Raw genomic sequence first — 27,757 nt, forward strand, 5'->3', positions numbered from 1 at the left:
TAGTATTTTTTTATTTTTTGTCGAGTTTAACTGTAAGCATGAGTATTTATTGCAAATTTTTCAAATGAATGTCCGCGTTTGAAATCGCATGTGAATTTAACAGTTGCACTAGAAAGGTGAGTTCATCTGATTTTCATACGATGATTTCCAACATAATTTCCTCGGATGCAGATCGAAAAAAATTTACTTCTTTATTAAAGTACAAAGAATCAAAAAATTCGGTATGCACAGGTTTGAAACAAATTATTCTTTTCGCAATGAAAATATATTAAAAATTTTTCAAGCTCAATTTGGACCTGAAAAACATGAAAAGACATGTTGGCATGCCAAGAAAAGGACCATGCCAAAATAGGGCTCACTTACCCTAATCACATGCTTTGACCAAATTTGTTTCAATTTTGAGTTGAAAATTTTGAAATCAAATGCCTGGATTTTGCAGGTTCTTCGATGAAATTGCCGCCCGTATTTGCCCGGTCCGGGTACTTCCAAGAGAAATTTTGGCAACCTTAGCTTAGAATATTGGTCATCTTCACATATCACGATATTCCACGAAATATAATGCTGTATTAAATATTAGTTCTTCTATAATGTACATCATTTCATCTTTACATATCAGTTGATTCTACTTGATTTCATGTGGAATGAAATATAAAACAGTATTCATTGCATTCTTCAAGAATAAAAATGTTTTCATTTGTGGAACTCATGGCAGATTCAATCTATCAAACTTTGAGGGCCAATTCATTGTGTTTTAAAAGGTATGTTAAACTGAATGTATTATAAAAATGTTTCATATGGTATAACATTTTACAAGTATTTGTTGTTTGCCAAGCTCCCTATTGTTATGTGACATGCACATAAATTTATGTTGTTTTCCTATCTTCGAACCTGATGATTATAAACGTTGATTAACCCTTTAGATAGCAACCAAGCCTTTAAAAGGGTTAGGTAGAGAAGCCCCTCGATCAAATCTGTAGATTTTCAGTAAACTTAAAAATATTTTGGGTAGTGCTAGAGAAAGACTGCTCAAATGATGACCCACTGACAATACTTTGCACTAAAATTAATTTAATTGATAAGTATATTTTCTATAATTTTGAGATGTTCTCAATCTTGAAACTTAACTATGTTTGTGACTTTTACAGTATAACAAATTATTCTATTAGGCCGGAACAAATTTCAAATCCTTCTTTTGTCACTCGGAGTTGGAACATCGCGAGGGGGGGGGACAATAAAAAATAATGCGAAAAACAAATAAATTGGAATAAATTGCACGGAAGCTTGTATGCAACAAAATTTAATATTATATTGTTGCACAAAACTTATAAATCAAGTAATTTTTTATCGAAAATTTCAATAAAATCGAGAAAACAAAAGGTGAAATAACTCTCATCTTCTTAAATTTAATTTTTAGTCTCGTAAACTTTCAGATATTGGAATTTTTTTATTTTATTTACATAAATTACTTCAAAATTTATTTATTTCCCCCCTTCGGGTTTTTGGAAATTTCGAAGGGGGGGGTGACAAAAGAAGAAATTGATATTTGTTCCAGAATGCTAACAAATATAACGAAAATGAAAGATTTACCTAGCATTTGTTTTGTATTGATCTTCAAGAAAATTTGATTTGAGTTTTTTAAACCGGAAATCGCTTGTAAAGCGGATCATTTCCATCAATGATTCGCCTTTTTTCGTTTCAATCAATGTTGTTATTTTTTTTTTTTTTTCAATGATTCAGTTGGCGGGAGAGCATTGAAAAGCTTCAACTTTTGTCGATGTTTACTCCTGGGTTAAAAACCATAGACATTGACTCGAAAAGAAGTTGTTCTGCCAACTGAGCTATGCTTCACATGCCGATTTATGATTTTTTTGTATTCTAGTATAAAAGCACCGCACTTTTATACTCAGAGTATCCACCAAAAACATATTTATTATGACTTTTCTAACACATTTTAAAATGTCCCGCTTTTTTCAGCTGTGTCCCGCTTTTTTTCTTCAAATGTCCATCTGGCAAGCCTATGCTAGCCACCATATTTTAGAAAGATAAACGCTTAGAGTTAAGTAGAAGGGAATCTCTTCGAGCAAACATCAATTTTCATTGAGATCCTGTAAGTGTTTGTATTCGTTATAAAAAACTTGATGAGACTTCCAATTCACATAGTCAGATGAATTATTGGTTTCACCAGTTTTCTTAAATTTCTAAAGACATGCCATTTCCAGCTTACTCAGAAAATGGGGTAACTTACAACAAACTTTGTTTTATTTGAAAAACTAATGAAAAAATTTGAAAATTTATAGTTTTTGATAAATTTCTAACACCGTAACGCATAAAACACCGATTGCAATGATTTTTTTTTCAAATTACATTTTTTCTGTCAAAATGCTTCAAGGCATAAGGGTGCTTCATACATTCAAAGGTAAAAAATACTACACGGTAAATAAAAAAAGGTAAAATTTACCGAGAAGCAGGTGTGATTTTTTTCCACCCCTCTTTCTCAGTAAATTTAACCTTGTTTTCATTCACCTAGCAAAAGGTAAATTTTACCTTCTTGATTTTCACTCTGAAAAAGGTAGAATCTACCTTTTTCTCTTTAACTTATAAGCAGCAAAAAGTAATTTGTACCGTTTTCTTGTTCACCTTGCAAAAAGGTAAACGTTTGTTTCAATTGGTTTTATCAACAAAATAGTTCAATTAAGAAAAGAAAAAAACAAAATTGATTCAAATATTGATTTTATTCAAACATTGATAGGAGAGATCTCTGCTGATACAAATTCAAATTCAGCCTTAAATCTATGTTTCCTCATTTTGCATCATACTAATGAATGTTAATGAAGAAATCAAGCTGTTTAATAAAGTATTATACATAGCTCAAATATCAAATTCCTTAGTTATAGAAGAGCATCTCTTAAAACCCCCTTTTAAAACCTTTGAAAACCTTTAAAATTAGAGAAAACTCCTTAGAATGCAGTTATCCCATCAAAAAATAATTCGTAGAAGCATTATAATTCACTTTTACACTGTAAATTTTTAGAAATAATCTTGGTACTATTCTTATTTCGCACCCTTTTTTCGTATTTTTGGTCCTCAACGCCAATTTCTACGTCCAAAAAAAGTAAACTTATGCTTGATTTATCCGTTAAAGAATTCAAAACAAACTGTAAAAGAAAATTTTTGTGATTTACAATCATTCATACTTTAATAAGCAAAATTCATAGTGGTACTATTCTTATTTCGCTCAGTGTATATTATGAGATAAGCTTCTTTTTCGTACTGCCAGCGGGTTGTACATTTGACCGGATCCATTTCTGATTATGATAACGAAAAATCTGAAAAATAAAATGCATTTAAAACACTGGAGCCGAATGAAAACTTATTGAATACACTCATCCGAAAAGGAAACGTTAAATTCACCTGGATTTTCACGTAGGCGCTCGTTACGTGAATTTTTGCTTGACTTACGTGAATCACTTAGAGGTCAATAAAAAAAACACTTGATCCTTACGTGAAACTCACATAATTATATTCTGTCAAAATGAAGACACATTCGATTTACGTGAAAATCCAATGATCCGCCAAGTATAGACGGAATGGGTGCATTCTATGTGATGTTCACGTAGCTCTTAATGGGTCATTCACGTTAAATCTCTGTAAACGAATACCGACTCAATATGGCGTGGTTCCAAGTTCTAGCACAGTTGTTACAGGCAAATAGAGACATTTTGAAGCTGTTTTTTGTAAGTATAAAGAATTTAGCTGTTTGATTGTTATTTACAACCTTTTCTATTTCTTCTATTTAAACAGAATGTGGAATCGGGTCAGCGGCAACTTCAGATAACCGCTATGCACAGTGGTCCAGAAATGAAATTTAGCGGGAAACAATTATTTGCGCTCTTGCCTTAGGTTTAAGACATTTGGTGTGCAAGACAAAGTTGTACAACGTTACAAGGCGCTACTTTTGAATGAAACTTTTTTAGGGTGGTTCATAAAACTCCTTAGATACGAAAATTATTTTTTTACTGTAATGAGATAGTGCTATATTATGTTCAGCAATTATGTAGAACAACATAATTGATGAAACTTTGTAGAAGACTTTGAATGTCTATCTATTAACGTTTAGGTTTTATGATGATTTTTCGTGTACAAGTTAGGGTGGTCCTACAAAAAGACTTTCTTGTTGGGTAGTTAGTAATTCATTTTTTTCATTTTATGGTTTTATGCATTAATAATCAAGAATCCTGATTTTTTTTCTCATTTGTGCCCCTCTGGCTATGTTAGTCTTTCAAAATTTTTACAAAAGGTTATAAATAGGAAACTCTGCTTTTGTAGTGGTAAAAAATTTAGAATTGTTGACTAGGGGTGCGAACGCAAAGAAGAATTCCATGTCGCAGAGCAAAAGTGATATATTTTGTTATATGAAAAATGGCAATTTTGGTCAAGTTCAAATGTAAATAAAAAGCTTTAAACAAAAAACACCTCTCCAGTTTTTCGATATAATGTAGATTTTAACGTGTTCTTTCAAACGAATTAAAGTTTGAATTTTTCGGTTTGCTCCATTTGAAGTTATGGCTCATACAAAACGGCCATTTTTGAACACAAAATTCATGATAACTGCGAATCAAAAGCAGATATTAGAAATCTGTTTTCTTCAAAAGATGCGCATAATGATTTGCTAAATACTTGCCGAACACATGATTTTGATAAGTTGATACCCAACAAAGTTATAACAATAAAACTTGTTTTTGTAGGACCACCCTAACTTGTACACGAAAAATCATCATAAAACCTAAACGTTAATAGATAGACATTCAAAGTCTTCTACAAAGTTTCATCAATTATGTTGTTCTACATAATTGCTGAACATAATATAGCACTATCTCATTACAGTAAAAAAATAATTTTCGTATCTAAGGAGTTTTATGAACCACCCTAAAAAAGTTTCATTCAAAAGTAGCGCCTTGTAACGTTGTACAACTTTGTCTTGCACACCAAATGTCTTAAACCTAAGGCAAGAGCGCAAATAATTGTTTCCCGCTAAATTTCATTTCTGGACCACTGTGCTATGGAGGCACATCAATTTGCCATTTTTTGGACGATGTTATTGTGTCAATTAAATTAAAATGAAAGTGTAAATAGTGTAGTTGTGAAAGTGAAAAAATGGCACAGTGTTTTGTAAATTACGTGGCATAATAAAAATCCTTAAAAATAAAATATTTTTTATTTAAATGATACGAAAAAAAATCCTACATTCTTATTTCAATGAAATCTATGTGAATCGCATGTAGCAGAACGAATCCCTTTTCACATTCGATCTACGTTATCTTCACATACAACGCATATGAAAATTACGTGAATTCTGCTTGCTGTGTGAGCTCTGTTTGCTACCTGAAGTTCACGTAGGTTCCACGTGATTTTCATGGTGGCAAAAATCCATGTACATTTTCACGTAGCGTTCATTTGAAAAGTTTTTTCCGTGTAGCTTACCTGCCGCCGTATTTCCAACGAGGAACTAGATCAAGCTAACCAACGCAGCTCCCCAACTTTCTCGTGACGATCCGGCCAGCTGATCCTTTATTAGACATATTAGTAAATGTCTATAACCTCAATGAATGCGCGCCTGAAACACGTACCTTTTTCAAATTTACCTTTTTTTTATTCAGCTCAATACAGGTAAACTTCATTTCGCTATGAGGAAGAAGGTACCTTTTTTGTGTTTAATTATTTTTCTAGGTGAATTTTACCTAGAATTGTTTTCGTGTACAGAAAACTCTTCTAATTGAAATAAAAAAATACTGGTTGAATATGATATTTTGATGTTAACAAACGCATCATACAAAACAATCATATTCCAGCGAGATAAAACACGTGATATATGAGATTTACAAGTATCAATTTGAATTGTATTTTGTTGCATCCTACCCCCTTATTATAAAATATAAATTTAAAAAAAATTTGGTGACTGTCCGAAAAATATGTTTAGCATTGGAAATGTTGCTGGGGCGGGTATAACGGGTCCTGGTGTAAACATTTCAATTTCTCTGGATAATTGGGTGACAGTTTTTCAAGCCGAAATCTATGCAATACTAGAATGTGTGTACATTTGTTTGAAAAGGAAATATAGAAATGCAAATATATGCATTTTTTCAGATAGTCAAGCAGCTCTTAAATCACTCAGGTCCTACACATGCTCTTCAAAATTAGTGTGGAAATGCATCAATTGCCTGGAAAAACTAATTCAAAAAATTCAGTTAATCTTTACCGGGTTCCTGGGCTTTGCTGTATAGAGGGCAATGAAAAGGCTGACAGCTTGGCCAGAGAAGGGTCTTCTATTCCGCTCGAGGAACCAGAACCATTTTGCAGTATTTCCAAATGCTACTTTAAATTAGAAATGAAAAATAAAGAAAAATGTGTAATTGCAAGCAATTGGAAAAACTCTGTTATAGGGCAACAGGCTAAAAGATTTATCCAATCAAGTATTGAAAAATCAGAAAAAGCTCTTTGCTTATCTAAGAAAGAACTTAAAATGTTTACAGGGCTCGTTACAGGTCACTGTGAATGCAGATATCACATGAATAAAATTGTCAGATTAAACTTTGACGAGTGTCGTTTCTGCACTATGGAGAAGGAATCGTCAGAGCATCTTCTTTGCGAACGTCCTTCGCTTATATCGAAACGGATTAAAATAATCGGCTGTGGTATATTAGATCCCTCCGAAGTTTTTTTCAATTGGTCCTAAAAAGGTGAACAGCTTCATAAGAGCGGTTATACCAGATTGGGAAAATGCTAAATCTCAAGATAGGGACACTATTTAAATATATGAAAGTGATCTTCCTTGACTAAGCTTATATCAAACAGGGGACATATTACAATAGATCAACAAACTGGTCGCAGTGATACCCAACAAAGAAAAAAATGTTTAGCACTTATTAAGAATGAATTAAAAGAACACCAGATGCTCAGAATCAATGATATAAAACTCCGTTTCAAACTAGTGAAAATTTCTTAAATTTAGGGATCGTAACCTCATTAAAAAAAGGAGCAAGAAGTTGATGAATTATTTATAATTTACTGTTAATAGAGACATTTTCGTTTCTGGATTATCTTGAAAGTGAATATCGTGGCTTAAAAAACTGTATTACAATACCCCCCCCCCCCCCCCCCCTCCTTGAATTCGGCATTGCATTTAACATGTCGATATTCAATTTAAAAAAAATTGTCTAAATGATAACAAAGTGAAATGATTTTACACACCGCCGGAAAACTCCGATATTCGGCGTTCTAAATCTCAGAAACCACTGGATCAAATTCTGAAAATTTGATATCCTTGAGTTACCGAAAGTGTTGTGTTTAATTTTGTAGAATATAGTTTCTTGACTAAATTTATAACATTTGAGATAGACTTCTGAGTGTAGCACATAAATGGGAATTAAAAAACGAGATATTTCGTAATTGGTTCACAATGTGTTTACACATTAAGGAACGCTAAATGTGTTAAAATGAAACAGTTACGAACAAAAAAAAATATGATTATTTTTTTTATTAAAATCACACCACACGTTCGTCAAAAACAAGTTGAAAAAGCACTTTTACTCATCCAACTTAGCCTTGACGTGAATTTCATGTGACGTATGCATATTAAATCTAACTACTAGTGAGTGACACCTCTTTGCTACCTGTACACAACATGTATGTAGTCGCGAACTTCCGTGATCATGTGATTTTGTAAATGACGCAAATTGGCTTGATCGCGTGTCGGCTCTACTAGCGCTCCTCAGTAAGGGTCAATCTGAGCCCTGATTGGTTTTCGAACCTGCCATGCCTTCGCCCGTCCCCTATCACTTCAGAGAATTCTAACGAAGTCGTACAAATCTATTGTATATCCAGCTTGGTGGTCGATTTTTAAGGCTCGTCACCGAGCTTACATATAATCAGGTGCTGCTTGCTTTTAAATCTCGAAAACAAAAATAAATCCAACCTTTGCTTCGTTCGCGAGCTAACCCAGGCGGGTGGTTATAAGCTTGGAAATGCTCTATATATATCGGAATTCTGTACTTTCAGCTATGTATAGCTAATGGATTACTGATGCAGTTGAGCCGTTTCGTATACACATGTGCATGTGTCTCTATTTTTGATGAATACGTTTCTGTATTAAATTTTTTGTTGTGTTGATCTCTTGTTTTTGAACCAAATCGTGATCAACAGATACATCAAAAGAATCATCTCATATACTTTTTTTTCTACATAGATTTTCTCCGACTAAAGGAAGGGCCCCATCAAATGGGAGCATCGGCCATCCCTTAATCTTTGACATAAGGGCAACTATAGGACTGCACAGTGGGGAAACTTGGACCTAAAATCCAAAAAAAAAATTCGAACTCGCAAGTTCAGGAGTTAAAATCTGCCGTCAGATTCGACCGGAGACATTTGAGTGATGTGTTATTTGGTCTTTATTATCCAGATAAAAACAATCATGACCTTCATCCGAAAAAAAAAATCATAAAAAAATATTCTTATGTGAAGTTTTATGAAGATTTAGGAAGTTTTACCAACATGAGCTTCAAGCTTTTTAAAATAGCCCTCTTCCATAAAAAATCTGCTATTTTGATAAATTATTTTTTGAAAAGCTAAATTCTTATACAAAAACGAATATCTTTGGCATACATTAGTCGATCTATCTAAAATTTTAAGCGTTATTGTATGCATTATAAGCTTCAATTTGATATTATTTTTTTTACAATCGATCAAAATAGATAGAGATGAGATATAAAGCAACTATTTTATAAAATAAAAAAAAATCTTCATATGAGAGAGGGGGGAAAACAGATAACTGCTTAAGATCTTTTTATTTGTGAATAGTCAATTTTAAATGATTTTAAGTTTTTTTTAAATTTTCATCTTTTTTTATGAAATTGCCATGACTTAAAATTTCTTTTTCTTAATACATATAAATAGCTTATTTCTCGGTAATTAAGGTCAAATAGCACCTCACTGAGATTTCTTAGGCCAAATCCGACGGCAGATTTGAATTCTGAAAAAATCACGTATGAAAAGTATTATTTCAGATCCTTAACCATGTAGCTTCAAATTTATTGGGATCTTGGAGCCAAAATTGTACATTTATCAAGAATGGCGTTATTAAAACACACACTTCGACTTCGTTTTAAATCAACAATTTTTGATACTTAGGAACCTTTTAGTTTTAACAACAAAACATGTGCACAATTTATTGCTAGAAAATTTATACTTAAAAAAAATTGCAATTATAAATCATTTGTTTAGGTTTTGAATTGTAATGATTTTCCGTTCCTTTTTTCCCAACCCAGGGTGAGCAATTTGCAATATGTAGTAAATTATAGCTAAAGGGTGACTTTGTGAATACAGAGGCCCACAATTATCAATCTTCTGCGAATGCAACCATGCAAAATGTAGATCGCGATCAAGTTTCAGATAGGTAGTTGTCTTTTTTGTGATCGCTATCAATTTTAGCGTTCATTTGAATGATGGTGATAACACGACAGCTCTGTCACCTGTTGGCGCAAACCAAACCGGACAAAATATTAACTCTGATCTTTGTTTGAAACCAGTTTATTCACTGTCCTGTATAGTTGTGAGAACTTTTTTTTGGAAAAATTCAAATTAAGAGGTGTTTCTGAGTTTTCTGATTTTAATGTGTTTAAATTCTAGATTTTCAAAAAGGTATTGACAATAATTCTTAGTCTGTTACCGGTTAAAAAAAATCCAATGTCACAATCTCATTCGTTATTTAAAATTTAAGCCTTAAAAATGTATATTAGAGGAACGGTATTCCACAATTTAGATTTATAAACACCCACGAAGCCTCGTCCATTCGAATATATCTATTTTTAATTGAAGAGGATCCCTCGAGTGTTGTTGTCCGGCAATGGTTTCCTCAGCTATAATGCTATCTAAATGTGCTTAATTTGTTTTGGCCACAGAGACGGATATAACTTTTTGGGGGTCAACATTTAATGCGTCGCAAAATATGCTTCCATGAGTGTCATTGCCAAGTTGCAAATTGTGGAATTCTAGCGTCAACACGCTGAAAAACAACAACAAGCCACTCAAAGTGCAAGTGGATTCATGATTCGACGGTTATTTCCTAACCAAGGAAATCTTTGTACCTACCTACCAACCTGCGAGAACCAAGTTCAAGATCAACCTGCTCGAGATAATTCTGGGCGGCGGTTTCGAACAGAGAAATTTAGTTTGTCTTGTCACCAAGCTTCAACCACAAGTGACGTACAAATGTCTGTACATGTACGTTTGAACACGTCAGAGAAACAGTTGACTAATTATAGACTATTAAAGGTAGGCAGGGAGAATTGACAGTTTGAAGGGCCTTTGAATAGCGTATGTTTTTTTCTATAGTTTGAATGTTTCGTTCGGACTAAAAAGATTGACTATGGCTCACGAGATCAGCATTAGCAATTATTAAATCTGAGATATCTTGGAGTAGAAATACCTTATTTTGCTTGTGCTACTATGTGTTAGCTCAATCTATTTTTTATTGTTGTTTGACTTTTAATATACTGCATTTCATAAGTTTGTAACCCATACATTTTTAAATCATCCTATTCAATTCAATTCAATATTTTTGTTTTTTGTTATTTGCATCTGATCTTACACGATTTGCAATGAGTTCTCATACCTTCTACATCTCTATGTTTGGTAAAGTTTTGTTTGTCATAAAATGAATATCACCTGTAAATTATCAATAAAAATAAAACTATAGCAAGTACATCAGTTCGGAATTAATGTATATTCGGACCACTGAATCAAAGCCATCGAAAGATTCCCTTCAATTCAACCATGGTATAAGAAAAGTTCTGTTACCGGTATTTCGATAGCAACTTCTTCTTCTTTAGTCAGCGTTTTCGATTATTTTTTTTTTCAAATTGCTTTTTATTTGTTTCAAATTACAAACATATATTTGAAAACTATTTAAAATATTACTATGTCACAAACTACATTTTCTTAGAAGTATCTAATCTGAACTAAATGGAAACTTTTCTAAACCTTGCTTCAAGTTTTAGAATCCCATTTTACACGAACTCTAACTTTTGTGGAGCTTGTCTCAAGTGTGTTCATTTTTGAGCGACGGCTCCTACTTCTTCCCGAAGTGCGAGTGTGCCCTTCCATTCATCGAACTTCCGTGAGACCCCTTTGAGAGCTGATTCGAATCTAAATCGAAGACCCTTAAAGGGTGATACGGTAAAAATTTGGTCAATATCAACTTGACGTATTTCTTTCAATTTTGCATTTAAAAAACTTGAACACCCCTCATTTTGAAGGTGTGTGTGTGTGTGTGTGTGTGTAGAATGTTGCTTCTATTTTGATTTTGGAATTCACTCTTCAGTTGTCAAAATGCCGTCAAAGGAAGAAGAGCAGCGTATAAAAATTTTGCTCGCGCATCGCGAAAATCCGAGCTACTCGCACGCAAAGCTGGCAAAATCGCTAAAAATTGACAAATCAACCGTTACAAATGTAATTAAAGTGTTTGGGGAACGTTTGTCGACAGCCAGGAAGTCTGGATCGGTGGGAAATCGAAAACCGGAAGCCACTGAGACGACAAAGAGAGTTGCCGGTAGTTTCAAACGAAACCCTAACTTCTCTCTCCGAGATGCCGCAAATAAGCTGGGTGTATCGTCTACAACCGTGCATCGAGCCAAAAAACGAGCCGGACTATCGACTTACAAGAAGGTAGTGACTCCAAATCGCGATGATAAACAAAATACCACGGCCAAAGCGCAATCCCGGAGGCTGTACACGACGATGCTGACGAAGTTTGACTGCGTGGTAATGGACGACGAAACCTAGTCCATGTGCCGACTACAAGAAGCTTCCGGGACAGGAGTTTTATACGGCAAAAGGAAGGGGAAAGGTAGCAGATATTTTCAAGCACATGAAACTGTCAAAGTTCGCGAAGAAATATCTGGTTTGGCAAGCCATCTGTACCTGTGGCTTGAAAAGCAGCATTTTCATAGCTTCCGGGACTGTCAACCAAGAAATTTACGTGAAAGAGTGTTTGAATAAACGTCTGCTGCCTTTCCTTAAGAAACTCGGAGTGGTACGCCGCCAACAACGTGCAGGTGGTTCCCAAGGACAAAAACCCTCCCAACACGCCAGAGCTCCGCCCAATTGAGAAATACTGGGCTATTGGTCAAACGGAACCTAAAGACCAAAAAAACTGCTAAGGATGAGCAGCAGTTCAAGGCAAACTGGCTTTCTGCGGCGAAGAAGGTGGATAAGGTGGTTGTACAAAATCCTATGGCAGGGGTTAAGCGTAAGGCCCGGCAATTCGGATTTGGAAAAGCGGAAGCCTAACTGAATATTTTTCCTGAATTTTATACTAATTAAACTTGAAAAATAAATTTAATTTGATTTTTTAAATATACGATTTCACCGATTTACACGCGTTTTCCCTTGACCAAATTTTGACCGTATCACCCTTTACATACTTTGTGATGCCTCCAGCCACACCCATCTTCGACGTAACAGTTTCTCCAGTTCCGAAGACAGCTTATCCGCTGCAAACGCTTCTATAAAGCGGGCCACTTCGTACAAACTTGGTCCTGGTGCTCCATCCGGGAACAGAAACGACAACGTGTTTTTAACAAAACCGTCGGCCAACATAGAACACGTGGTCGATCAACTTTGAGGTTTGTAACGAAGGCTAGCTCAGTCGATTAGTTAACCTCAGGGTCGGCTTAATACCTAGGAGAACCTCGATAAAGTTGAAGGAAGATAGGCGAAACTAAACACAAAGTAAGAACCCCTGCATGAAGGCAGGTTTATTTAATTTTGTTAATTTTTTCCATTCATGACACAAACAACATTTATGGGAAAGGAATTACGTTGCGGCCGTTGCTGCTCATGCTGCTGGACCACCGACTTGGTTCGATGTGGGAGGAATTTTATTGTGGCGATTGAGGAAATTGGCTTGGGTTCGACGACAGGTATAGCGAGGGATTGGTCATTTGCTTACCGCTATTCTGCATCCCTCGGATCGTCTGTCGGAACAGTTGAACCACCAGAAGGAATGCCAGCGGGATGTGCCGCCAACGGGGTCCCAACACCGCCGAGGACCACGGATAGTGCCAAGGATTCGAGCTCTACAGGGAGACACGTGGTGCGGGAACCTGGTAGAATGCCAGCGGATGCCGGCTCGGACCAACAGATTTAATGCCAGCAAGGACCACCGGATGGATTGCCAGCAGGAATTGTCGCCAACGAAGATAGCTTCTGTTGTGGTATGAGCCTACTTGGTTGAATGATTCAACTGAATCAAAGCAATCGAAAGATTCCTTTTAATTCAACCACGGTAAATGAAAAGTTCATATACCAGTATTTCGATAGCAACTTACTACCTTCTTCAGTGAACGTTTTCGATCTATCAATCGAAAACGTTCACTGAAGAAGGTAGTAAGTTGCTATCGAAATACTGGTATATGAACTTTTCATTTACCGTGGTTGAATTAAAAGGAATCTTTCGATTGCTTTGAAGATAGCTTACTTCGACACCGCCTACGGCCCACGGATTGTGCCGAGGATTCGTGCTTTACTGGGAGACACGTGGTGCAGGAATCTTGTGATTGTCTAAGGAATGGCGCAAACCTTCGAAATGCTGGAAGAAATGATCTCAGGCCATCAAAATTGCCTTATGTCCATGGTGGAGGAGCAGCACAAAAATTGCTTCTCCAATTTAGAACAGGAGCTTACTCCTTCGCTCCAGTCCATTGCCTTGGAACTTAATGCACTAAGGGCAACCGTCCAAAACCCATCGAGTAACGTGGACCTGATTGATGAACTAAGGTCGATTCACGACGCTGTTGCAGCAAAACCAGTCACCCCTTTGCTTGAACCAAGAACGTGTTTGGCCGAGGAATTGAATCAACAAATAAGTCAAAAAATTGTCTCAGGTTGGCGCCTTCTGGGTACCAGAAAAGTATGGAAAGCCGATTGGACGGAGTACGACAATCGACAGTTGCGTCGCAAGAAGCAGCAACTAAAAGCCGATAGAGCAAAAAAAAGACGGCAACGCAAGGCGCGTAATATTAACAACAATAATATGAACCCCCACATCAATAGCCGTTATACCCACAACATGAATTATCCACTACCGCCTGATCGAGAGCTTCTTGCGGCGGCCAAAAACCTTTTTTCGCGTCCGCCAGCCAGCCCCAGTAAACGCAGAAGCAAACGAGGTATCCAATTTATAAGGGGTGAAACTTTAAACCCTCCAAAGGACAACGTTCGAGGAACACCAAGCCCCGTGCCATCACCGCGCCGTAATAGACGTCCGATAATTACTGCACCCACCGTCCCACCAAATTTACCAACGAATTCTTCGCCTGAAGTATCACCGCGCCGTAAAAGACGTCCGAGAATTACTGTACCTGCCGTCCCATCAAACCTGCCAACGAATCATAACGGAAACATGACGCCTTCAGTGCCACCTGTCTCCCCACAAGCGACGTTTGCCTATCCGTTTCCCAACCCGTACGTCACACCGTTTGCTGCCCCATGCTGCCATCGCGCTCCAACGGCTCCCACGGCATTTGATTACCCGGTAATGTATGGGCAATATAATTTTCTGCCCCAACGACGCGTGCCAATGTAGGTACTAGATCTTCGATCGAAATTCTAGCTTATTGCCAAAATGTGAACCGTATGAGAAGCGCGGTAAAAATGAAGGAAATAAGCTTGAAACTTTTAGGCTCCTCTTTTCAAATTGTTCTCTTTACTGAAACTAGCTGGGACGCTAGCGTTAACAGTGAAGAAGTTTTCGGTTCGAGGTTTAATGTGTTCCGCAGCGATGGAAATTTAGCATTGTCCAAAAAAAAGTCAGGTGGCGGCGTTCTTGTAGCTTTGGATTCTATTTTTCCCTCAGAAGAAATGACAACGCAAACATATACTGAATTTGATTCTATCTTTGTAAAAACATTATTGGCAAAAGAAATGCACATTTTTGCTTCCGTGTACTTTCCACCTGAATATGCCACTTCACATTATTTTGAATTATTCTTCCAAATTCTTGAAAATACATTAGCTGAACAACCGGAAGCAAAATTACATATTTATGGCGATTTCAATCAACGCAACGCTGACTTTATTTTGGATGATGACAATGAAGCAATTCTACTTCCAGTCGTAGGCGAAAACGAAACATTACAATTAATCTTCGGCAAAGCTTCTATTTTAGGCTTAAACCAAGTAAATCATGTTAAAAATAGTAACAATAATTATCTTGATCTACTTTTTACTAACTGTACAGAAGACTTTTGCGTAAACGAATCGGCTGATCCACTATGGAAAAACGAAGCATTTCACAAAGCGATAGAATACTCGCTCTTTATCCATAACTGTGCCAAACCTCGCGACTGGGAATACGAGGAAATGCCAGACTATCAGAATTCAAACTTCGAACTATTGAAACTAGAACTAATTAATATAGAGTAGTCAAGTGTATTGAAGAATGAAGGAAATGTTGATACAACAGTAGAAACCTTTTATAACATAATGATTAATCTAATAAACAGTTATGTTCCTTCAAAATTTAAAAGACGGTCCTACAGCTCTAAACACCCTGTCTGGTATAACAAGGATTTGAAAAACTTACAAAATAGGAAGCAAAAAGCTCATAAAGTCTACAGAAGTGATAGAAGTGTTACAAATCATCAAAATTATATAAATTTATGCAACCAGCTTAATTCATGTATAAAAAGTTCTTTTGAAAAATACAATCAGAAAATTGAAAAAGAAATTAAACAAAACCCAAAAGCGTTCTTTGGCTATACTAAAAAGCAGATGAAAAATTCAAACTTTCCTACTCAATTGACACTTGACGGAAGCATTGGAAATAATCCACTGGAAATTTCTAACTTATTTGCAACATTTTTTCAAGAAGTGTACACTTCTTTCACTGAGGCTGACCGAGATAGGGAATACTTTTCAGTCATTCCAGATTTAGGGTGTGACATTCAGGTCAATGAAATTGATTACAATAATGTTTCCGAAGGACTTAGAAAACTTGATGCTTCCAAAGGAGCAGGGCCTGATGGACTTCCCCCATGTTTCCTTAAAAACTTGGCGGCCGAATTGACAGAGCCTCTTCTGATTCTTTTTAATATGTCATTAAATTATAGAAAAGTACCCAAATTTTGGAAAAAATCTTTTTTAATTCCGATTTTCAAGTCCGGAAAAAAATCAGATGTACGAAATTATAGAGGAATAGCTATTTTGTCTTGCATCCCAAAACTTTTTGAATCAATAATAAATGAAAAAATTTATCAACAAGTAAAAAATATTATAACGAGTAAACAACATGGTTTCTTCAAAGGACGCTCTACAGCATCAAATCTTCTCGAATTCGTTACATACGTTATCGATTCTATGAGCAAAGGCTTTCATGTTGAGGCTATTTATACCGACTTTAGCAAAGCCTTTGATCGCATTGACATACCCCTTTTAATCTTCAAATTAAAAAAAATTGGCTTTCATCCAAATCTTCTCTCCTGGTTACAATCATATTTAACTGATCGAACACAAATCGTTCGTTTCCAAAACGAATTATCTAAATCTGTAGCTGTGACCTCTGGTGTGCCTCAGGGGTCTCATTTAGGACCTCTCCTTTTCATACTGTTCGTTAACGACATTTCCTTTATTCTAAAACGGATTGAATACCTTATATACGCCGACGATATTAAACTATTTCTGAAAATAAAAACAACCGAAGATGTTGAAACATTTCAAAACGAAATCAATGTTTTCTTTGAATGGTGCAACAAAAGTTTACTTCAATTGAATGTTAAAAAATGCAACTCTATATCATTTAGCAGAAAGCAAAGTTACCCCATCATTGAAACAAAATTAGGCAATCAACCAGTACAAAAATGCAAAATTGTAAGGGATCTCGGCGTCATACTGGATTCAAAACTCACGTTTGTAGAACATCAGAACAATATCATCAATAAAGCAAATTGCATGCTAGGATTTGTAAAACGTTTCAGCAAACACTTTCAAGACCCATACACCATAAAATCACTTTATATATCCTATGTTCGTTCGATACTGGAGTATTGTAGCATCATATGGAATCCTTATTCAAATATTCACGAGCAACGTCTCGAGTCAGTTCAAAAACAATTTTTGTTATATGCGCTACGTAAAATCAATTGGACCACTTTTCCTCTGCCATCGTATGAATCTCGTTGTAAGCTTATTGATATAGAACCTCTCAGTAAACGCAGAGAATTTTCCCAAATTGCATTTGTAAATGATGTTGTTACACAAAGAATAGACAGTCCTGAATTACTTTCAAAACTAAATTTTTACGCACCCTCCCGTCCATTAAGAAATAAACATTTGTTCTACATTAAACTTTACGACAAAGACTATGCAAAACATCAACCTATTAATCAAATGATGTACAAATACAATTTACAAAGTGAAATTATAGACGTAGCGATGAAAAAAACACAATTAAAAAAGGCATTTAAAAACAACTTCTTAGAACAACAAAATAGCTTACATTAGTTTTAAGTAGTTTTAAGTATTGTAGTCTACATAGTTTGACTTAATAAATAAATAAATAAATAAGGAATGCCGACTTGGACCACCGGAAATATTGCCAGCCGGATTTGTCACCAACGAGAGTTCCTTAATTTGTCCCGAACACCGCCTACACACCACGGATTGTGCCAAGGGTTCGTGCTCTACTGGGAGACACGAGGTGCAGGAATCTCGGAATTTGTCAGCGATTACTTTTGATGACCACCGGATTGATTTCCAACGGGATTTGCCGACAACAAGGAACGTATTGTCCGGCCCGACACCGCCGAAGGACCACGGATCGTGCCAAGGATTCGTGTCTCTACTGGGAGACACGTGGTGCAGGAGATGGGTAGGTTGCCGGTTAATGTCGATGGAAACCACCGGACGATTTCTCTCTTCTTTCGTACACCGCCAGAGGACCACGGATTTTGCCTCGGTTTCGTGTCCCTACGAGGGGACCCGGGATGTGGGAGCCTGGGAAGTGGCCAACGGTTCTGTGCTGGAACAACCGTTGTTTTATTTTTCCGTTTGAAAATTGTCGACCGTGCTTAAAGACCGCTCGCTCCCAACTTCCTTGTTGTTTCGCATCTCACCGACACCGACACCTCATCGCTTCTCTCCCATCGATTTTCACTCCTATTCTTTTCTTCCTCCTCTCCCATTCCGGAACTTGAAGAACGCACAAACGCTTTTGGTGACGTTTGACGCGTCGCTGCTCACAGGGCTGGGAGGTTGGAGTTTTGGGAAAACGTGGGACACAGCTCAATTTTCGGGTGTCATTATCGGGCCACGGAAGCCAGCCCGCATCATGTAACCGTTCTGAGTGGGTGTGTCCTAGTGCATCGTGCTCTTGAGACACCCCAGATCGATTATCTTCCATGATGACAGCTGAACATTGGGCCCTATAAAAATTTCTCCTATCGCACAGTGGTTTAAAACTCGAAAAACGTGATCATGGGCTTTTTGAAGGCTTAAATGTCAAAATAGCTTTATGGTATGTTCTACAATGTTTCATCATTTTAAAATGCGCATACTTTGTTGTATTTTTTTTCTTCATCAATTCACATGTAAGTGAGATAATTTTTTCTATTTTTTGTATTTATCATTTTATCACTATAGTGTCTTGCAGAAAGTTGTAGATCATCAAATTTTAAAAATCTTTGTTGAAAACATCAAAGCTCTATCTTTTGAAACAACTTGTTTTAAAGACATTTTTTCAAAAACTAACCTCAAAAAACGAAAAACTCGTTTAACTTTTTTTGAAGCGAGTTTTGAGACTAACTTTGTATGAGAGAGTTGTGACAATTGTAAAACTACACAACTTTATTAATAGTGTCAAGACACTCTTTTGAAGTTTCATGGTACTTTTTGGTTTATTTCTTTAAAAAATTACATGTTTTTATTGTTCAATATCTCTGAAAGTTGCAAACATACCAAAACAAAAATATATACATAAGAAAGGGCAATTTTTCAACTTTCATGGACATATAGTTTCATTTGTATGCATGAGGTTTTACTATTAAAATATCTTAACTGAAAGTTGCCAGTTTTAAAGTTTTAGTATAGCCGATTCAACAATTCCTCGATCAGCCAAATATGCCACATTCGTGTTGAAGCGGGACCTTATGTAAGTGTGTGAAAAAATACTGAAATTTGCAGATCTACCATCTTAAGTTTTGTTAGCTTAACTAATTAGCTTTTGTGAATGATTGTTTTGTTTTTGAGAATCTGGAATTTCAAAAGAAGCTGCGGGAAAATGCGGGAAATCCAAATTTGAATCAGAGTAGAAAACCCTGAATAAGGCGTTTAAGCGTTTCTGGCTTGAATAATTTTATAAATTTTTTGGTGTGTAGTCGTAAAATAAATTGTGGTAATATTGTGCTGAGAAACTACTAGAAGAAAAAACTGTCTTTTTGAACTCCGGGGGTCAAGGAGCATTTGAGAAACAAACTCTTAAAATATTGAGAGATTTGCCATTGCTTCGAAAATATGGCATTAAGTTCTTTGATTTAAGATTTTTATCGCCGATATAATTATTGATTATATTATTTGAATGGCATTGCGGCGAGATAAACTTCTAAGGTAGAAATGTTTAACATATTGTGAAAAATATAGCCGGATAGATGAAGTGAGTGTGCTTCGTAGAAGAAGTAAAAGGTGGTGAAGAATGTAAGCGGAGGGCAATTTGTGTAGAAAGCTCAAAACTGATAGGATAGACTTTTGCTAGGCTCACTAACTGACTATGTAGAGGAGGCGAAACAATCGCAGATCCTCTTCACAGTCAGCCTAGAGTGGCTTATTAAGGCTGCCTCACAATACCGCGTCGGACGTCGCGTCGCGTCAGCTGTCAACGCTGTCGTTGAGTACTAAAACGCTGACGCGATGCACTGGAATTTATTTGCAGCACAATACAGCGTCCACTGACTAGGCTTTCCAGAATTTTTGAGACAAAACACAGAAAAATGACGATAATTTTATTTTTGAGTATATTTGTGTCAAACTTTGACAAAAAAAAAGCATAAAAAGGAATATTCAAACCCTGCTGACGCGCTGGATTTTTGATTTATTTCAAAACAAAAACGTCGACGCTGGAGAACGCTGCTGTTTAGAACAAGTTTAGCGTTTTAGTACAATGCTGTCACTGACGCGACGCACCATTGTGGTGGCTCAAACGGAAAACGGTATCCCCAAAATGAAATGTCAACGCGACGCGACGTCCGACGGGCTATTGTGTGGGCGCCTTTTATTCTATACACACCTAAGCGAAAAATGCAACTTAGACTAAATGAGAAAGTGTGCAAAATTTGGTTCATTTTTACCCAATTGCAAAAAAGTTGTGCCCTGTTCAATGTGTCGCAATAATTTCGTGTTCGCTCTTTACTGTTTTTCACGCACAGTCTATATTTCAATATTCGTAAAAAACATTTTTAACTTTTTTCCAAATATTTTTTAAAATAATGAATTATTGAAAAATATGTAAATTATTTTCGATTTGTAAAAATCCGACCATCTGGAGATTTAGAACAGCTTACAGAGCATATTTACCTTAGAAACGTTTACGAAAAAAATAAATTTTGTGACGTAAATTCACTCATTCGCGTTGTTGTCACTCAACTGGATTCCAACCGATTTCTAAATAAAATGTGTTTCAGAATCGTCTCGTCATTTTCAAAGAAGATCTTTATTCTTTTTGTTAAAAAACGTAAAAGTTTCGTCGTAATTTTTTTTTTTTTTTTTGTGAAGTGAATTCACTCATTTGCGACTATTTTGATCGTTTTTTAAAACAACTCCATTGAATATAAACAAATTTCCTTTTGCTAGAGGATGAAGCAATACTTCTTGGCTTCAAAACGTATTATGCAAATTGCGAATAAATCTTATATATAAAAATGGAGGCGTTTTCTTTGTAACACCATCACGTATGAATGGTCGGTCGGAATGAAGTGAAATTTGGTATCTGAGGGTTTTTTGGGTCAGAGATGGTTTGTATAATAGTTTCAAGAATCTCACTTTTTATGGAAAGGGGGCTCCTATACAAAATCAACTTGAAACGAGATAAAACTCGAACAACTTGAAGACGTTTTTCATGAAAACTGATTCACGAGCACGAAGAAGTTAAAGAACTATACACATATTCCAACGATTTATTAAGTAACGGGTAAAACGAAGTTTACCGGGTCAGCTAGTCATTTCATATGTTTGTAATTAATTGTTTTGTAAAAGTTATCAAAATTTACACTTTATACAACAAAAAAAAAAATTTAAAACTGTATAAATCTTGTTAAAAAAAATTCTCTTTTTCCGCTGGTTTCTGTGATTTGAATTATTGGAATTATGGACGATTTGTTCGAGAACAGATAAAAATCAATTGTGGGCGGTACAAGCCTTTGAAATGTGTCTAAAGTACTTTTTCATGTAAAAACCATTTTAAAATTGTAAATAAGATCTAAAGTCACTTTTTATTGAATTTTTAGAACAAAATTTGAGAAAAGTTCGGTTAGGCCCGGCTGCCCGGATTTCATGATAAAAGCCCCCCCTCCCCCCATTACATTACTAACTATTGATGAAAATTTCATAAAATTCCAACCAAGCAAACAAAAGTTAATAAAATTAAATTTAAATGCTTTCAAAACTATTCCAACTTGATTTTCCCACTAGGGAGAAAAAAAATTAGTAAACAACAGAACGATAAGAGTTACAGGTATCACTATCATCAATCACGTTGTTCGGGTCACGAACTTATTACAAAACGCACATTTTTTTGTTTTCATTGAACAAAATAGTAAGACTTTCTTCATATCAATCAAGCCAGAGCTGGTAGCGAGTCACTTTTTAGTGACTTGGTCACTTTTTTTGGGTCAGTCACTAAAAAGTCACTTTTTTCATCATTTGGTCACTAAAGTCACTATTTTCCGAAAAATGGTCACTTTTATCACCAAAAGTCACTTTTTTCACCGAAAATAAACCAAAGAAAGAGTAATTTGAATTGCGCGTGTTAATATCGACGGTAGTAACGGTAAATTACTTGATCAGTCAGTCAGAAATTTTTTTCGCCTCCGGCGGACTTTCGGCATGAATCACCCTTGGCTTGAGACATTTCGATCTACGACACGACATTATTTGACGTTCTTGAATTGAAACTTACTTTGATTGTAGATTTTAATTTTTAGTTCAATCAACCTTTTGTATTGGAACTCAAAACTTGATATACAAAAACCCTATCTCATTTTTAGAATGGGTTTTTATTAAGAAGTGTAACTAAGATTGAGATTAAAACGAACCATTTTGTTATTAAAAAAAAATTTTATGTCATAACAAATGTTATGTTGATATGAAATATTCTTAAAAAAAAAACAATTTCATACTTAATTTTATTTCGTGTTTTTTGTTCTTCTTAATACTTTAAAAAGAGTTTTAAAAATTTACACAAGGCCACAAAATTTACATTTTTCTTAGGTGCAATGAATATAAACGGTAATTTCAACTAATTTGGGTTCCCCGAATCTAAATATGTATGCAATATTTCTATCAGCTTTTGTTATTGAAATTACTTTTGAAAATAATTAAAAATCTTTAGAGAAGTTTCTGCACTTTTTTTACAAAAACTCAAATCAAAAACATATTATTTGAAAATAAAAGTTTTATATGAATTGATGAGCTTTAAATAGAATTAATTTTGTTCTACACTTTCTGCTGTGATGTCAAACATACTTGGAATGACATTTTTCCATAATCAGTTATCTATCAATGTTTGATTTTACTAGTAATAAATTCTTTATCACCAAAATTAAATGTGTTCGGCCGAATTTGACAAAATTTCTAGTTTAGGATACTATTTACCAAATCAATAATTTAAAAAGATAAGCACCAAAATGGTTATAGTGAAACATGTTTATTGTTTATTGAAAAAACTCTTTCTGAAATGTTTTTAAATACTAATTTTTTTTATTTCCATATTGTTTTTTTCAATTTTAAAATAAATTTTCCGAATTTTATTGTACAGTTTTTTTTTTCAATTTTCTAATAAACTTGCCGGATTTTTTTGAATCAAACTTTTTAAATTTTTAAAACATATTTTTAACAATTGTTTCCTTGTTTTTAAATTCTGAATTTTCGTGTTCTTCATCCATAAGCCTTTAACTCCAAATTTTTAATAATAAAACATTATTTCAACCGTCTGTTCCTCCAGGACCCAATATTTTTATCAAAAGAAACAAAATACTCAAAGCTTGTAATTTAAAGCTAAAAACCTGCGATTGAAAATTTAAAAACTTTTTATTATTATTTTTTATATGAAATCATGTTTTTTTTTGGATCTATCATAATTTTGAAATTATTCTAAAAAGTTTGAAAATTTGTTCTAAGTAGCAACTTTAAAAATACATTTTAATACGCAGTGTTAACTAACTTTGTATTTGATTTGTGCTTTCAATATTAATAACAAAAGTTTCGAACTCATTATTTTTAATTTTTCATCAGTTTTTATCATTCACGTAATTACTCATTTTCTAACATTTCTTTGTCAGTGTAGTTGAACATAAGTTATTATTTAAGCATCAAAAATGAAATTTTGATAACTGGAAGATTTTACTTTATAAAATATTTTATGTCTGGCTTATATAACAGGCACTTTTAAAATAATTATAAATATATTCTTGTTTTTATCAAATTAAATTAAACTATCGAACATTAGACTGAGTCGATTTGGGGTCATTTTTGAATTTCTCAAACCCTGGGGTCTTAAAAGCTTCGTCTTGGTCCAAAAGTCATCCATGATTTTTTGCAGAATTTTTAAGTAACGTTTACATGAGTAAATTTGAACTTTTAGGTTTGTATGGGAAAATTGAATATTTTGTACTGAAAAATCGACATCGTTTTTGTTTCTTCTGTGGAGCCGAGCCAGCTGATGGCTTTTGTGCCAATTTATAAAATTCCTAAGGGAAATTTTCCGCTGAACAACTTTGTCGAAGATCGTAACTTCGTATCTTATAAGGAAAAAAAGTTATAAGCAGTTTCATAGGGGTATGTCTTTTCGCATTGATAAACCATAAATTCAATTGACATCACTGCTGGAGCCTCGCGACATATAGCATGAAAAGTAGTCATGCAGTACCTCGATAGGCACCCTGCAGTGATGTCAGTTGAATTTATGGTTTATCCATGCGAAAAGATATACCCCTATTAAACTGCTAATAACTTTTTTTCCTTATAAGATACGAAGTTACGATCTTCGACAAAGTTGTTCAGCGGAAAATTGCCTTAAGGAATTTCATAAATTGGTACAAAAGCCATCAGCTGGCTCGGCTCCACAGAAGAAACAAAAACGATGTCGATTTTTCAGTACAAAATATTCAATTTTCCCATACAAACCTAAAAGTTCAAATTTACTCATGTAAACGTTACTTAAAAATTCTGCAAAAAATCATGGATGAGTTTTGGACCAAGACGAAGCTTTTAAGACCCCAGGGTTTGGGAAATTCAAAAATGACCCCAAATCGACTCAGTCTAATCGAACATTGAATAAATGTGTTGAGTTTCTGATAGAACTTTTGTGTTTCTTGGGAACGATGCAGTTGCTCCAGCTCCTCAAGCTCCCCGAGCATAAGCAACGAACAACGAACAAGAAATTTCGAACATTGAATAAATTCTGTTCAAAATACATTTCTTATTCAGTAATCGGTAGTTCACATTTTAAATCGTGATTAAATATTTTTTGTTCAAATTAAAAAATTACAGCGGAATTTCTCACTAATCTTCCAGTTGAAAATGAGGAAAAGAATTCCAAATTTAGATGAATAAAAATTCCGTACCCTGGGTTCCCATGGGTCACGGCGGCGGTGTGCATGCTTGTGATAATGATGGTTTACTATCATTGTCCTGAGAGGGTCGTTGCACACATCTTGTCAAGCATGGATCATAATATGACTCAAATTAGAAGGCGTGATGGACACCTTTATTTAAAGTAAATAAGCGGTAGGTTCAATGGTGTCCCAATTTTTCATGATCCATGCTGATAAGATGAATGGGAGTTGAAACACTTGCCCTCCCTTCCGTTGAACAATGGGAAAATTTTGTAGTGAAAATATCACATTTTGCCGTCATAAAGTGATATTTTTCAATAGGGCATAATCTGTTTGGTAAGGTAGTTAGCTAGTGTAGTTTCATAGAATTAGGATGTTTCAAGTATTGCTAGGTTAGGTATAGGTAATGGTATTTGCCTCCCCAATGCTCTAGAAAGTGTGCATTTGCGGTTTATGAATTTCGTTGGCTTATTCTTAAATCAAGCATTTTACAAGAACTAGGGGCTCATTGGACGGGAATGCTGTTTTGACAAATATGATATTTCAGTTTGTAATACACTTTCGACATTTGTTTTTATTTATTTATTTACTTTTGGTAGATCTATAATTTTTTCTGTTAGGATTGAAATTCATAAATCGAAGTTTAAAATAGAAAATATGATTTCGATAAGCAAGAATAAGTAGATAGTTCAGATCATTCATTTCGGGCATTTAAAAACAGGCACACGGTTTATTTGAATTGAACCCCTTTCGTGTAGATTGAGTATTAAAATTTGTTTGAGAAGTTGACCACAATTAGTGATAAGGTTTTAAAGAACAGCACTGTTATTTTCCTGTTCCGTTGATAAGTTGACGATAACAATAAAGCGATTGCTATTTAAGCTTACAGTTCATTGTTGATGAGTTTAAGAGACACATTTTCTAGATTCTGTTTTTATGATATCCTAATTGAGTTATTGAACAACCGTGTAGTCGCGTAGAATCAATCACTTGAATATATCTTTTACTTAGCAAATCTATAATTATTTCTAAATCAAACTAGGAAGAATCCAAATTTATGGAAACGAGTAAGGTAGATGACAGGTAGGGAAAATTCAACTACGGTAGGATAGTGAACCCTTCTGACAACGATATCGAGGCGTTAGCATATGATACCATATTATTTGATACCATACTGCTATTGCTCGGTTGAATTGAAGGTTGGGTTAACTCGAAGTTCATATGGGGCCCACCAACCGTCCTAGTCCGTCGAGCACTATCTTAACGCTTCCCTAAACTGGTGCTTCAGAACCCTCGGGCTCTGTTGCCGCTATCCTTTTCTAAGCTATTCTACTCTCATTTAAAATTTTCCTCTTCTGTCCCCCGTTCTGTTTTTCCTTTCCGGGTCCGCCAGGCGCTCATAAACCCATAAAAAAAAAAAAAAATTTAGATGAATAAAAATTAACAATTATTATCATTTTCCTAACATCTATTCATGGTAAGTTTTGTACAAGATTGGTCATTTATTTGGAAATTCAGATTTTTTTAATTTTAAATTTGCTAAGAAATTATTTTGAAACTAATTTATTTCTTACTTTCTTGACTTATCGAAAATTTGAAACATTCATTGTAATATGTTTCCAAAATTTCGTTTATCAGTCATTTTTTTAGTTTGTGTGTTGAACATGAGTGACAAACGGTGTAAGAAAACCCTTTCCTTTTCAGTTTTACACAATAACTAGTCACTATTTGGTCACTTTTTTCGGTCCTCGAAGTCACTATTTGGTCACTTTTTTTCAAATTTTGGTCACTAAAGTCACTACTTTTTCATTGTCAAACCGCTACCAGCCCTGATCAAGCTCAATCACAACCGAGTTTCAGAGTAAGCAACTTCGGGATTAATCACATCTCAAAAGGCGCCGCAACCGGAAGGCAAAACATTTTCGCAATGTTTTCCAGGAAGCTATTAGCATTCCATACAGGCCGCTTGTTGGCTTTGAGAGTGATCGCGTTGATCTCGGTTCAGGCAAACCCACCTGTTCAGTAGCTAATACAAACCCACTTCAATATTTTGCGTTGAGTGAGGGTACTCCGGTATAAGGGGTTTGTTTACAATCAACCTAAGCACGAAATGGGACAGAACATAAATAGGTAGGAGGATGATAATCATCTTTTTTACGTTGAGCCAAGGATACTGTACTATTTTTATGATATGATCGCCGTTGGTGGACGACCTTCATTAAAATTTGAGAATGTTGTGCAGCTTACAAATCATGTTCAAAATATTCTTTGTAGGTTGAGGAGTTTATACTTATTTTTAGCATTTTTTACTTTCCTATTAAATATAACATTTAAGAATATAGATTGAAAATTTGCAAAAAAAAATGTTTGGATAAATTAAAATTTAAACATCAATTTAAATCATTAAAAAAGTTAGTGTTTATTTGGTATGTATTAAAAAGTTTGGTGGAATTAAACATACGATACCTTAAAATATTCTCAGATTACTAGGTTAAGCTTTAACCTGCCACTTACTTCATCACAGTATAGAATTGGGTAGACAACTAAGGCACCTGCTACCTTCAGATGTTCCTGCACTGACAACAAAACTTGGACGGTAGTATTTAAAAAATGTAGAGCAAACTATTTTTTTAATTACATTGCTTCGCTTATCAGCAAAAATGTGGCACAACAAGCCACTCTCTGGAGCCATCTTTAAATTTCAACACATTTCTTCTACGCGCTGATTTTTCGTTGTTTACGCCCTTAAACAAGGGAAGGTGCTGTATGCATTATCACAAAACTTATACTAAGCCTAAGTAAATATGAAGCTCAGTAAGTGAGTATTTCAGTACATACAGTACAGTACATAGTACAAAGTACGACACTTGAAAATGAACCCCTGC

The 27,757-nt window shown here is 35.0% G+C and overlaps 1 protein-coding gene across 1 annotated transcript in view; it reads left to right on the top strand.

The window, feature by feature from the left end:
* LOC129752793 (uncharacterized) overlaps positions 1-13,201 on the top strand; it is a 35,222-nt gene extending 22,021 nt beyond the window's left edge. The window contains exon 2 of the mRNA XM_055748568.1: positions 13,041-13,201. Coding sequence (XP_055604543.1) covers positions 13,041-13,201 — 161 coding nt within the window. The remainder of the gene's footprint in view (positions 1-13,040) is intronic.
* Positions 13,202-27,757: the final 14,556 nt, after the last annotated feature.

The sequence above is a fragment of the Uranotaenia lowii genome, chromosome 3, assembly GCF_029784155.1.
Source record: "Uranotaenia lowii strain MFRU-FL chromosome 3, ASM2978415v1, whole genome shotgun sequence".
NCBI classification, from domain to species: domain Eukaryota; kingdom Metazoa; phylum Arthropoda; class Insecta; order Diptera; family Culicidae; genus Uranotaenia; species Uranotaenia lowii.